The sequence below is a fragment of the Micropterus salmoides genome, unplaced genomic scaffold, assembly GCF_014851395.1.
Source record: "Micropterus salmoides isolate LMB-PRFRI ecotype aquatic unplaced genomic scaffold, ASM1485139v1 Ms_hic_scaffold_6, whole genome shotgun sequence".
NCBI classification, from domain to species: Eukaryota; Metazoa; Chordata; class Actinopteri; order Centrarchiformes; family Centrarchidae; genus Micropterus; species Micropterus salmoides.
The window spans coordinates 17242588-17256997 of record NW_024044348.1 but is presented as its reverse complement, the minus strand read 5'-3'; the positions used below and the strand labels follow the sequence as shown (position 1 = coordinate 17256997).

The 14410-nt window shown below is 37.2% G+C and overlaps 1 protein-coding gene across 1 annotated transcript in view; it reads right to left on the bottom strand.

Annotated features, from left to right (window-relative positions):
* lgr4 (leucine-rich repeat containing G protein-coupled receptor 4) overlaps nt 1-14410 on the bottom strand; it is a 40430-nt gene that overhangs the window by 6212 nt on the left and 19808 nt on the right. The window contains exons 4-17 of the mRNA XM_038700598.1: nt 14177-14248; nt 8462-8677; nt 6622-6693; nt 4569-4637; nt 4070-4141; nt 3755-3826; nt 3495-3563; nt 3339-3410; nt 2959-3024; nt 2722-2793; nt 2553-2624; nt 2301-2426; nt 765-862; nt 12-65 (exon numbers count right to left, since the gene is read on the bottom strand). Of these exons, the coding sequence (XP_038556526.1) occupies nt 12-65; nt 765-862; nt 2301-2426; nt 2553-2624; nt 2722-2793; nt 2959-3024; nt 3339-3410; nt 3495-3563; nt 3755-3826; nt 4070-4141; nt 4569-4637; nt 6622-6693; nt 8462-8677; nt 14177-14248 (1202 nt within the window). The remainder of the gene's footprint in view (nt 1-11; nt 66-764; nt 863-2300; nt 2427-2552; nt 2625-2721; nt 2794-2958; nt 3025-3338; nt 3411-3494; nt 3564-3754; nt 3827-4069; nt 4142-4568; nt 4638-6621; nt 6694-8461; nt 8678-14176; nt 14249-14410) is intronic.

Below are 14410 nucleotides of genomic sequence, written 5' to 3'. Positions count from 1 at the left end.
GTCATGCTTACCTGGTGAAGGAGAGCAATGCATAATCATTGTGATTCTTTCCACATCCTCCCCGCCTAAAATAAAACATGTCATGAACGCAAATGTTAAAAAGACAATCTTAGTCCAAGATAGTCGCCTTGCCAAAGAAAGTATGTATGTTCTTGTTTCTGCTATATAACAATCAATATTCAATTAATTTAATTATAGTTAGTTACTTATCACAAACATATCCTACCAAGAAAATACAGTATACTTAAATACAGTATACAGTTATTTGTATACATTAATATATAGTAAAAACACATATAGTAAAGACAAGTCTACAACCTTTTTGAACTAATTAAAAGGATGGTAAATCAGGTATTTTCTGATTAATTAATGAAATGAAAATAACTGAACACAAAATTAATGCTAAAGAAAATTTCCTTCAACTTTAAGAAGTAAAGTAGGAACAGTAGGACAGTATTCTATGTAAGGGTTTAGTTTTAGTTTTTTTTTCAACAAAAAAGAAATACATCTGCACTACGCAATCTGTGAACAGTTAAAAGCATGCAGGTTGATACCAGAGTGAGAAAAGCATTCGTCTAACATCTACAGCTGATATCTGGTGGTCTGGGTATAAATTATGCTGTTAGAATGCTCACGTACCTGGAGGCCAATGTATAATCATCTCTGTCGATATTTATAGTTGCTTTTATATAAATAAAACCAAACAAATTTTGGCTAACATGTCAAGTGTTCCAAGGAAAAGGCTCTGACTGCAGCATTCCCACCTGTAGATTTCTTTGCACCATTTTCCTCAGATGAACTTGTCATTGAGTCACATCCAACAAAAGCACAGCACTGGTAGGCGTAAGGGACAGAGATGGACCTACAAACAAACACTCATTTAGAAAGGCTGTGAACATCCTGCTGAGGTCTTGGGTATCATAATACAGATGGTCCAGAAACCTAACACCATCCTGGGAAAAGTATGAAGAATGTGTTTGAATTTGAATTTATTTCAGGATAACCCCTTGAGATGTATCATCTCATTTTCAAGGGGGTCCTGCAGCATACATACATAGACACAAAATGAACCACACATATACAAACACAGACATATATACAAAACAAAAACTCGCTCACCTGCCCTTACCCCCACAATTAACATAGCACATATATTAAAGTATATTGACAAATAATCAGCCGAGTGCATTAAACAACCAATACGTCATTTATCAATATGCCTTATGACAAAATGTAACATACGAATGTTCAAAGAAAATCAAGATAAAGAGAATGAAGACAAAAAGAGTCATGTTCATATACATACTAATATATATTTTCTACATAAACCATTTATATTTAATATCATTGGTATTCTTAATAACAAGAGCATGTAGTTTTAAGAAAAGAAAAAGCAGTTTTGTCTGCAAATAGTTTTTTTTTTTTTTTTTTTTATATATTTGGATGTTTGGTGGAGAAAACAGATTCAGCTGGCTTTCTCATCAAACATACAAGAGGTGGAGGTGGTTTCTTTTTTCCGATTAACTCAACTAGTTGGATTTGTGCAGCACAGCATGTATGTTGTGTTTTCTACATCACCATTTTAGACCTGCCCTGTTGTTTTAGATACTGAAACATTCTTAAGATCGTGAAAAATTTCCCAGTAAAGTATTTCCCTGATAAAAATATATATTTACAAACCGTATGTATATAAGATATTTTAACCAATTTCACAGGTGAAATAAGAAACAAAAAACTTTCTCACTACATACTGAAAACAGAAGGTGTGGAAAATAAGCCCACTAAATGGCTGAAAATGATCAAATACAATTTCTGAATACACCAGTATCCGATGGCCACAAAAGCAATCTCTAGACATTTCCCATATCTGCAAATGGGTTACGTCCTGTAATGATGTGATCTTTCTTTCTGAAACCATTCATTCATTAGACATTTTGACAAATAGTACAAAAACATGGCCTTTAATCACAGATTTGACATTTCTATTTCATAGATTTAATTTCAATACAGCATGATTTTTCTTTAACCTTACAACAAATCACAATACTTTCGCATTAATTATTTACTTATTTTTAAGTAAGTATTTTTGGGGCATTTTGTGCCTTTACTAGAGAGTGACAGTAGATAGGTGACAGGAAACGAGGAGAGCAAAAGATGGGGGATCACAATTAACAAACGTCATCCAGTCGGAGCTGAACCTGAGACATTGCAATTATATAGTCAGATATGTTTCTGCATTTTTTCCTAAACATTGAACATAAACGAACTTGACCACTGAAAGCACAGCAGTTTTTTCTCACCTGAGTTTGGGCAGGTTTTTTGCAGACAGCACATTCTTCATCTGTGGGTTCCCTGAGAGTTTCAACTGACTAAGCGTGCTCAGTCCAGTTGTTGGAATCACAGTCAGAGAGTTCATGCTCAGATCTCTGGAAAAAAAAAAACAACAAACAATTAAGCATTCTGCACAACACAAACCAAATGACGATTTATAACTGGAGTTCTGTACTCATTCTGCTGCAAGGTGAAAAAAAAATTACTGAAGTCATACTCACAGGTTGGTGAGTGCAGTGAGGGTGAGGAAAGCATCTCTGTGAATGACTCGGATTTCATTTCTACTCAGGTCTCTGTGTAAAATCACAATACAATGAACTCACAATCCAGGCACAAAACATTTGTTGGAACAGCATCCAGTGTGTGTTACCGACAGTGTGTGTGACTTACAGTAATCGGAGAGCAGAGAGACCTTGGAAAGTGTCCCTGTCAATTTGTTGAATGTGGTTGTGCTGAAAGCTTCTGTAGATTATAAACAAGAATTTAACAGATTTTAAGCAAGCAAATTATTACATCTACTACCTTAATTGTTTGCTATGATATTATAATCTTAAAATAGAAGCTGTCTTTTACGCTTTACCATCCTTTTCTGAATTGATTTGTGACTTCTACATGTTCAACACTCACATCTCCTGCAGGCGGACGCAGCCCTGGAGGGATGGTAGCTCCTTGATCTCATTATAGGAGAGGTCTCTGATGGAGGGAAAGCAAACAGCTTCAACAATTAGACAACTGGGACAATTTAAAATGAAGATATAATTGGTCTACAAACAACTGCTCTATACATCAGGGTGTACACTTTTCTAAAATGCTACATTTTTAGTGTGAATGGGAATCCACGTTCTGCCTGTAGCAGTGTAAAAACCATAGTTAATCCATTAGGCTACACTGTGATAAGTTCTACAGTCCTGGTAAGTTCCTAATGATCTTCAACCTTTAGCAGGTACTATTATTTGTAGAAAACATGTTTTAAGTACTATTGTGGGGACAGGAGAGAAAAATCTTACAGTGTCCGAAGCAACTTGAGATCCTCACAAATATCAGCAGGGATGGATGATATCTTAGTTCCTGACAGGGTCCTGGAAATGAAAAAGGCCCATTAGTCACTTCTGAGACACACAAAAGCACAAGCAGGAACATATGCTGCATCCAAGTTCACTCACAGACTCTCAAGGTTATTAGTCCCGGTAAGGATGGGGAAGTCTTGCATCAGGCTGGCCCCACGCAACATCCTGAAACACATATGGGGACGAATAGTAAAATCATGAACATAACATGAGTTGGTATGGATGAAGCAAGATACAATAAGCCTTTAAACACATTTAAAAAGCTTTTAAAAAGGTTCAATTCATCAATGACTTAAGTTCAGACAGCGCTGGTTAACACTGATTTGTCAGGAGTCGTGCCTGACAGTGGGACTTACAGGGAGTGAAGGTCGGACAGATTCTGGAAAGCCGAAGCACCGACGAAGGACAGAGGGTTGTCATAAAGATGTCTGAGAGGGCAGAGAGAGCAGAGGGGGAATAGTTAATTTACTATGCAAGAATGGCACCATCTTCTGGACATTTATCTACTGAAGCCCCACACTCGCATCCCATGGCAGCTAACACCAAATGTATGTTTCCCAGAGAGCATACTATGCATTGTGCAAAGCAGCATTTGTACAAATCTTGAGTTATTAGTGTGCGGCGTCTGTTCTAAGCAGTGTCAGTGAATCAGAGGGGGAGTTTGACCTTACATGGTTCGCAGCAGGGGGTTGTTATGGAAGGCCCCTTCAGGTATGGAAGCAATGTCGTTGCTGTGAAACCCGCTGCAGGAGGAAGGTCAAAGAGACAGTATAAAAGACACTTTGCTCAGTATGAAACCAGTTAAGTTGACATATGCAAAACTAAAAACATAAATATGAAAAGTTAGGTTACTAAAGGCACAGGCCTACCTGAATGCCATGAGTTGACTCTCAAATGATCTTTTTCATATTATTATAATTTGATATTTCTTCACCATCATTGCTCATAATAATAATACATATACAATACAATAATAATATATGCATTTCATAAGAACACAGGTCTAACCCACAAGAAAGAACAGTGAATGTTTAATCAAATATTGTATTGGTCATACTAAACACTGACTTAGTGCTTGTCCGTTTTATAAAGTTTTGAAGCTTATTTTCCAAAATCGTTCAGCCCTGGTCCCTGACTTCAGTGTCAGTGCAAACAAGACAGTGTACTCACAGCTCCTTGAGTTTGGGCAGGCTCTCTATTGCTTTGGGAAAAACCATCAAGTTGTTGAAGTTAAGATCTCTATGATGAGATGAAGACAGACACAGGAAGTAAGCGCTGTGATTCTTAAATGTTGATGTAACATATCCATCCCTCTAAAGCCCATAATTAAGACCGTAATTAATGGTACATTCAAACAACACAATCAAGAATTCCTTATAGGATTGTTCAATTAGGGATGAAACGGTATGAAAATTTCATATCATGATTATAGTGACCAAAATTATCACAGTTATCAGTATTATCATGGTATTGTAAAAAATGTGCCAAAAAATATTAAAATGTACTGATACACACACTGAAACCATTTCAACAAGTTTTATATCGAAAACTACAAATACAATTGCAATTTTGTTTGCATCAAAAATAAAATAACAGCAAATACCTTTTGTAAACATATGAAAATAATCTAAGTGTGCATTATCAAGATTTTATATTTTATATATTATATTATATTATATTATATTATATTATATAGGTAATACAAGGATCCCGTGGACAGCTAAATGAAGTAACTGCAATGAGGCCAAAAACTGACATAAATACAGAGGTGTCTGTAACGTTTCTAGATATGCTGGTTGGTTGACTAAACAGCATAACGTGTTATCATGTGCATTGGACGAATGGACTCTGCCGACACACGACGCACACAGCAACAGAACAACATGTAGCGTTTTTACAAGAGCAGCTAACACTGAGAGCTTCAGTTAACACGCCGTTAGCAAATCAGAGAGACAAACCAAAGCTAAAAGTTTCTCTCAGCACTCTCATAGAAAACAAAAACACAACCGGACTTCAGAGTGACTGAAAAAAAGTGTTGTCATTGACCCAAACAAACCCAAGTTGCATTCTGCGCATGCGGGCCTGCTTCCGGGAGATGCTGGACAGTGTTTGCCGTGAGATTATAACAGCGCGGTTAACCGTACCCAGTTAGCATGGTAATTAAAATGTGTACGGTAATAATACCTGTTGGAAAGTTTACCATGGTTTACCGTTAAACCGGTAATAGTTTCATCCCTATGTTCAATTATCTTTTAACAGTAAGAACCAATGAACAACTGAGCAGTACTTATCCTCAACATAAATACATAATCCTAATAACTGATCTCCAGTCCATTGTTCTTTGGAAATCAGAGCCCACTGTATAAAAAAACCACATCATTGCATTCTATTAAAACACTGCATCTTATTCTTAGCACACTAAGTTGCAAGCAACTGAGTCATGGAGCTAGCGCTGCAGTTAATGGTTATTTTCCAAAAGATTAATCTGGTCATTACGTTTGGGATAAATTCTATAAAGCACTGCAAACAGTGAAAATGTTCTGAGAGCCCAGGGCCACACTGCCTGCTTTGATGAACACAGAAAGATATTCAATTTACAATGATGAAAAGCAGCAAACCCTCGCATTTGGGAAACCAAACAGGGCAAAAATTTAATTTTTTCTTGTATCATTGATACATGACATAAATGATTATCTATTATTAATTATTATTATTATAGTGGTTATCGTTTCAGCACAGTATGAAGCAGCACAAGCAACAGCATATTTGATAACAGAGTATCTGCACTGACAGCAAAAGAGTTGGGGGGGTTACCTGCATTGAGTTAAAGGAACATGGTTCACACTGCAAAACTGCATTTGAACTTTTTGTATTTTGTTAATGCTGGGATTTAGAACAAAAAACAAAGTATCAGTACCAGTAAAGGTCTGTGTGTTGTACAGTAGCTATTTGCCATTAGGGAAGGCTGTCACTAAAAGATTTTTCATGGCTGTATGGCAGCAGGAAGTGAACAGTGGGAGGGCAGATTTGATAAGCATCATGTACTTTGCTCTATTTATCCTAGAGCAATTAAAGGAGGAAGTGGACACAATGATGTCTGGAGGACTGGAGCAGAGGTGGGTGGGGGGGGGTCGTTAGCACACACAAACACGAGCGCAAACACACTAATTCACACACATACACACACACACACAAACCAACTACTGTATGACGGTGCACTTACAGTGTCTCCAGATTCACGAGTCCAGCAAAACAGCTGTCTCTTATCTCCTTAATTCTGTTGTTATGAAGATGCCTGGAAAAGAAAAAGCAGTTTTAGACACATCTGAGAGATTTTCCTACAATGATAGATATATAATAATCTTTCACATTCATCATGTTTTTTTGCAGCTTTTGTGGAATGTTCAACAACTAATTTTTGAATGGCTTGTGAATAAGGTGTCTGTACTGCATGTGTATATGCCGAAGGCTTTCCTTGTCTAATAGATTCAAGGTCTTTTCTTCCTGTTTATCCTGACGTGTTTATACTAACCCAGCAGCAATACCAGTCAGTGTGTGTGTGTGTGTGTGTGTGTGTGTGTGTGTGTGTGTGTGTGTGTGTGTGTGTGTGTGTGTGTGTATGTGTGTGAATGTATAAAAGTAACAGAGAAAAGATTTACGTTTTCAACAATCCCTTAGATTTGTAACACACCGCATATTTGTTAAGTTCTTCTCACGGAAGGTTTTAGCATTTCCCACCATGCATAAAACAATATCATTTAGCTTTTTACATTAATGCTCAGAGTCGAGTAACTTTTTCAATGTGTCATTAACATTTAAATTCAACCCCCAATGGCACATTTCACTGCAAAAAAGTGGTTGCATGCACAGTAGGGTACAAGTAGCAACTCGTTTTGTTGACTTATTAACTGTAAGCTGTGATAATAAATACAACAGTATGTTTGTGTTTGGAATCTGATTTGCAGGCGCTCAGAGGATACGTTCAGAACTAGAGCAGAACACAAGCAGATGTACTTTGCATTGAGTTCTGGTGACAGAATAATGCAGATGATATATGAAAAACTAAATAGGAATTTGCTTCTTTAATTCAGAGGGGAGCATTAGCAGTACAGTTATATTTAACTAAGTGGATGGTGATCTACACAGTCAGGTGGATAAAAGATTTTCAATTTGATTTATCAGAAACATTTCCCCCAAAATCCCTAAACATTAACTTAACAAAATGTCCATTAGACACCATGGCTGAGAATTTAAAGAAACTATCAATGTATGGTTACACTGCAGAGAATGTCACAATACAGCTTTCCCTCATGTGCTTAACACCCAGTGATTTTTACTTCTTCAGCTGTACCCTCAGGTCATGTTAGTCAGGGTGAGAATGTTCTGTATGAATAGACCCACATCAAAATCCATACGGCAGCTGGCTTGACCAGGTTTTCAAAAACGACATCTCACTAGACTAGCTCAACATTTTGGATTTGCAAAACTTCTGAATGACATTTTTAATGACATATTGTTCTTGAGTGTTCTTTTGTCTGTATAATAAAGACACAAAAGTCCATATTGTTCCTACTGAGTAATTTAGCATATAGATATATGGAGACTACATGCAAAGTTCTCCTGGCTTTTCTGGGGAAGTTCACTTTAAGGACTCAGTAGCTGTAGCTTTGAAAAGACGTCTCACCAAAAACTTTGATTGATGAAATGCCTTAGTATGTAGTTGTCAAAAATACTTTTTCAGTTATTCCATTGACTGATGGTTTCATGACATGGGTATTTATTCATTTAAAAATGTTGTCCTTCTGGGTATTTTTTCAAACTTTATTTGACTATGGTTTATGTTGACTATCAAATTATTTCAATAACAAACTGTACATGAAGTCAGTGTATACAGCTGAACACAATGGATGGTTTATTGCCTATGGTCTTTTTTATCCACCACAAAGGCCCGACTGACCAGAAACATTAGTTAAACAGATATACTTTAAACCTTGGTACTCCAACACTACTATGCCGATTTTCATTCTAAACCACAATTAGAACAGCAGCTTAACATAACTTACAGCACAACTAGACTGGTGAGGTTTGCAAAGGCGTTGTCAGGTATGTAGAAGATGCGGTTGAGTGCCAACGTAAGAGCCTGAAGATTTGCCTGGTATCTCAGAGAACCAATGGGGACTTCTGTCAGGTTGTTATCATCCAACCAGAGGTGGCGCAGATGCTGAAGGCCTTCAAAACTGTCGTCTGGAACTGTGGTAATATGGTTTGCATCCAGGCGACTGCAGAATAGTGAAACAAGGAAAAAGCATAGGTTCAATAATTGAATATAATATTGAAGCTGACATTTGACAATGCCTTCATTATTTTACTGACATCAAACTGACCTTAATTCGACCTTCTATTACTTTTATTGTCACTTTTCTAGGTCATGGTGAACTTGGGCCGAGCAAAGTAGCAAATAGCCAGAACCACAAAATTGTAGTCTATTTAGCTTATGATGGGTTTGACTTTTGGTCTCTACAAAATCTCTTTAATAAAAAACGGAATCTGGTCTTCTTTAAGGCATTGAAGGGTCTTATAAGCAGTGTTGGGAAAGTTACTCAGAAATTGTAATATATTACAAGTTACTTATTACTCCTTTAAAAAGCAATATAATTACTTTACATATTAATAGGGATGAAACGATTACCGGTTTAACAGTAAACCATGGTAAAATTCCCGACAGTTATTATTACCGTACACATTTTAATTACCACGGTAACCGGGTACGGTTAATCGCGCTATTATAAACTCATAGCAAACACTGTCCAGCGTCTCCCAGAAGCAGGCACGCATGCGCAGAATGCAACGTGGGTTTGTTTGGGTCAATGACAACACGCCAGAAGACAGCGCTGCAGAGATTTTCAGTCACTCTGAAGTCCGGTCGTATTTTAGTTTTTATGAGAGCGCTGAGGGAAACTTGATTGAAGAAAATGACCTTACAGTTAACCCAGGGTGAGTTAATTTTTAGCTTTGGTTTGTCTCTCTGACTTGCTAACGGCGTGTAAACTGAAGCTCTCAGTGTTAGCTGCTCTTGTAAAAACGCTACACATTGTTCTGTTGCTGTGTGCGTCGTGTGTCCATTCGTCCAATGCACATAACACGTTATGCAGTTTAGTAAACCAACCAGCATATCTAGAAATGTTACAGACTCCTTTGTATTTATGTCAGTTTTTGGGCTCATTGCAGTTACTATCACTGTCTTCTAAATACTACCCCCTTCACCCACAAACAAAGCAGTCACTCCTGACTTTTTAACTAATATCATATTCAACAGCAGCAAGGACTGTGGTTTTTACATAGCATTTAGCCTAGGCCCCGCAACCCTGTACACAGGATAAGCGGTTGACGATGGATGGATGGATTTAGCCTAGGCCTAACGTTTCTTAACGCCAGCGGCTGAAATAAAAAAATAAAGCAAGTAAATCCCAACTTTTAAACAGCTGTATTTCTGCACATCTAGCTTATTTATAAGAGCAGTCTTCAGTAGTTACAAAACTTTACATTAACTCTCTCCCGAGAAGTCCAAGCATCAGGGACGTTCTTTCCACAGCTGTAAGTAGCTACTGCCATTATTGTGTTACAGTCTAAGATGCAAAGAACATTGTCATCTAGTGTAAACCAGCAAAATGCTTTCAACCGCGAACATTTCTACATCCGATTTATTGAAGCACAGCATTGTGAAACCTACAGAAAGAAACTCCAGCAGCTACTTCCTCTCTCTCCCTCGTTCTCCTTTCTTCCTTTAGTGTTTGGCTATCAGCGGACATGAACAACAAAGTCCGGTGACGCTGTGCTGCCGCAAAGTCGTGGATTCACACCAAGGATGGTGCGTTCAGTAACGAGTAACGCAGCGTTACTTGTCTTAGTAACTGTAATAACAGTAATGTTTTAGAAAAGTAATTAGTTACACTACTTAGTTACTGGGAAAAGTACTGCTTATAAGTTTGTTTATGCAATGACCAGCACCTAAGTTTGATGTGCATTCACTGGAAAATTCTTGCTAATTCCCTATTACCCATTATATACCACTGAAAATAGTGGTGTTTACACCTAACACGGTTCCTCTCAAAGCAGAGGTGCTCCTCTCATGTACTACAAACTCTTCTGGACTCATCTGATTCTTGGTCATTACAAACATCTTGAGACTTTCAAGTTTGAAAAAAGACCACTGCAGCTGTCCTACTCTCAACTTTTACCCTCACTTCTCAGAAATGCTGACATACCCGAAATACTCCACTTAGGCCAACTTAATTGTTCAAGTGACCGAAACACATCGTGACATGAATGTTTATTTGGCTGCCATGGTAAATTAAATATGTTAACATTTTCTAACTGGTGACTAGGACTTAACGATTTGGAAAAAGTATCCAATTGCCATTATTTTGGACTGATATTACAATTGCGATATGATTTGAGATAATAAAGGAAATTATCATTTTTACATCATTATTCTCACTGAGAAACATTAAAATGATTATTTATTTATTGTTTCTTTGAATAGGGACAGATACAAAAAACATAGATTATTACATAAAAAACAATCCGATGCCTGTATCACAGTGTTTATAGTGTGTGATTTTTGCGGTGATCTATACCTAACAAAGATGTTTTCTTAAGTGAATGATGTGTCTGTCAGGACATCTATGGTGCATGACAATCTCATTTAAAATTATATTTGAAACAGATATTAACTTTTACAAATATTGCGTCTCCTGCCATTTGAAAATTTCGGGACTGAGATTTCAGTAAAATTTCAATTAATTGTTCCTAATTGGTGACTTCACAAAATGCAGGTAACATATTAGAGCAATGCTTGTTTCATGTTGTGGATATTCTGGATATTAAACTATATATATATATATATATATATATATATATATATATATATATCTAATCCAAACCCATGTTTGTTCACCATTGACTATATTGTAGTAGAGAGCAGTTACCCTGCAAACCAATTAAATTATGATCAGAACCCAATAGTTTGGCGTTTAAAAGTAAAAAAATATATTTACACAGTATTATGAATGCTCATGTGTTCTTTTCACCATCACCACACTGTTTTCTCCTGCTATCCACCCTCACCGAGTGTCTCGCCCTCCCTCAAAATTCCTCAAGTGTCTGGGTTGGAAGAAAAACAGCCCTGATTGACATTTAGCTCTCTAAGGCTTTAAACAAACCACGTCCTGGCTCTGCTAGAGTATATTACTTTAGCTACAGACCTTAAAACCCTCACAGAGAAAAGACATCTGTTAAAGAGAAAGAAGAGAGGCAGAAAAAAAGAAGATGGGAAGCAAAGGACAAGGGGAGGGATATAGAGAGGTGATATTAGCTGAAAGCTGAACTTTTGGCACATTTCTCCAGCTGGATCCATTCCTCTATTAGTTCCTGTCAAGCTCAAAGGCACAGGGGTGGAGGGAGGTCACACAGATAGATCCATGTGCATATTATGGTTTCAATGACATTGACATTCAGAAGTCGTACAAAAACACCGCCAAGACTAAGTGCGAGTGAAGCAGGAAACGCAAGGAAACACTCAAGCTCCTGGAAAACCCAAAAATTGAACATAAAATGAGAAACATTAGCTGCAGATCTGCTTAATAAGACTGACCTACATTTGTATAGGGCTATTGCTGCACAACCAGCACTGCAGCAGGAGTTAAAGGCGGAATATGCAATTCTAATCCATGTCACATCATCATAAAATTAATACTAGTTTCAGTGAAAACACAAAATGCAAAAATCTACTAATCACAAATCCTACTGCAATCAAAATATCTGTCAATATTGGACAAATTGAAATGGCAAGCCATTCAATAGTTGTCGAAACATCTCACTATGAACCACAAATATTAACATGGATGATGGCACTAGAGGAAAATTCAGAGATCAACAAAGTCAGTGGGATTCATCTACTTGGGTCCATGAATGTCTGTGCAAAATATCATCTCCAAACCATCTAACAGAACAGGAAAATGGTGGACCAACCTACCGACATAACAAGTACAACACTCTCATCCTCAACACAAGAATTTTAACAACTACCAGAAAGAATTAGGATAGTCCAAGCCAAAGCACTGATCTCAATTCTACATAAACTTTTAGTGCATCTCGTCTGTCATTTACACTGAGAAATCAGTCCCAAGTGACCTCAAATTAAAGTTCATTGTTGCTTATGGATCCATTTTTGCATAAATTTGTTAGGCAAATCTTTAGCACCAAACGTTTAGATCTTTACATAAATTAGTAGATAGTACTCATATCGCTGTTGCTTTTTATCTTTATCTTTGTGAGTAACTGTCTACAATGTGGCTGTTAGTTAGGCACAAACACTATGAATTTCACTTTGGATAGTAGTCTGTAAACACACTGCAGTACTTTCTCTGACAACAGCACTGATGACTTTAGTGCATCTTCTTGTCCAGGAATTCGGGACAAAATAGCTTTCTCATTAACTGCAACTTATAGAGAAAACGGGCTATTCATATACCTCGCTAACACGGCTGGTGTGACATTATAGCTTGAGGCTGTCATAGTAGAGTGATTCTTATATAGAGACATGAATGACTGCTTTTTGCAGCAGCACCACCACCTTTTGATCATTTACATGTTCCATCAGCAATTCAAAAGAGACATTTTTCAGTCCAAAGCCAAGGCTGTAGTTCTTCTCCTGTTAGGCCATGTTTGGCAGTTTACAACCAATTGAAACTACATTTATCTTGGGCACTATGATTTCTGCGATATGGAAAACACAGACGCAGTCGTGGAATTTGATAATTAACATGAAATCTACTGTAAAACGCAGAAAATTGTGGAATCAAAATGTGGAAGCAATTTATAAAAATCTGAGTTTTCCCTTACATTATAAGTATTTTGTTCACAATTAACAGAAAAAAACGATGCTATGTTTTGGTGTAATTTACGGGCACACTGCTTCTGTCCTCTCTCTCTGCTCTCTGCGTTGGTGTTCCATCGAGGGCAGGGCTCAGCGCCTCCTCCACACACACTCAAAGACGCACAGCATGCTAACAAGAGCTCATCACTTCAACAAACTCACAAAAGTGGCAGATCTACATTGGCAAATGCAAGAAGCACGTTTGTTAAATACTTTGAGGCTCTATGGGTTCGGTATTCCATTGGAAAAAATGTTTAAACTATGTCTGGTTAAGCTTCGTAAACAAGGAAGAGCATTGCCCAAACATGAGAGTAGCCTACGTCAGACCCACTTCCTACTGTGTGTTCAGTCAGCATATGGAGGCTGTCCTGCAGTAGATCCGTGGTAAGAAATTGTAGTCAAGTAATAACCTATTAAATAGTATAACAGTATTTCAATATCCTACTGTTGCAATGCATGTGTTGTGAATTGTCCCCATAAATAATTGCACATACATGTTTAATATTTCTGTATGCATATTTGCATGATACATAAAATTCATTGACATTCATTAGATTTATTATTTTTCCTTATTGAATTGTTAAAATTGTATTCATTCACAACATGATGATACACACACTCACAAAATGTTCTTACATCATAAAACACATCATTACATTAATCCAACAGAATGTATGACCAGTACAGTGACATTGACAAATAATAATTACATTCTCTACTGCAATAGCATTGAGTGTTTTCTGGATACTTTATGCAGGACAGAAAAGCCCTCTTGAAATTCAAACCTCTTTAAGCAGACAATACCCTGCATGTGTGTGTGTGTGTGTGTGTGATGACTTACAGAGACTGTAGAGACTGAAGGTTCTTCAGGGCTGCACTGGGTACAGTCTTCAGCTGGTTATTCTGGAGCATCCTAAAGTTAAAATGGCAAAATGAAGATTTCAACACAACTCAGAACACCTTTTCTTGCATCATAAACAAAAACAATATGTATCCATATATACATTTAATGCTAAATATGTTAGTGAGCTTTCTGATGGTCTACACTGTACTGTTGTTGTTGTTAATGTGGATC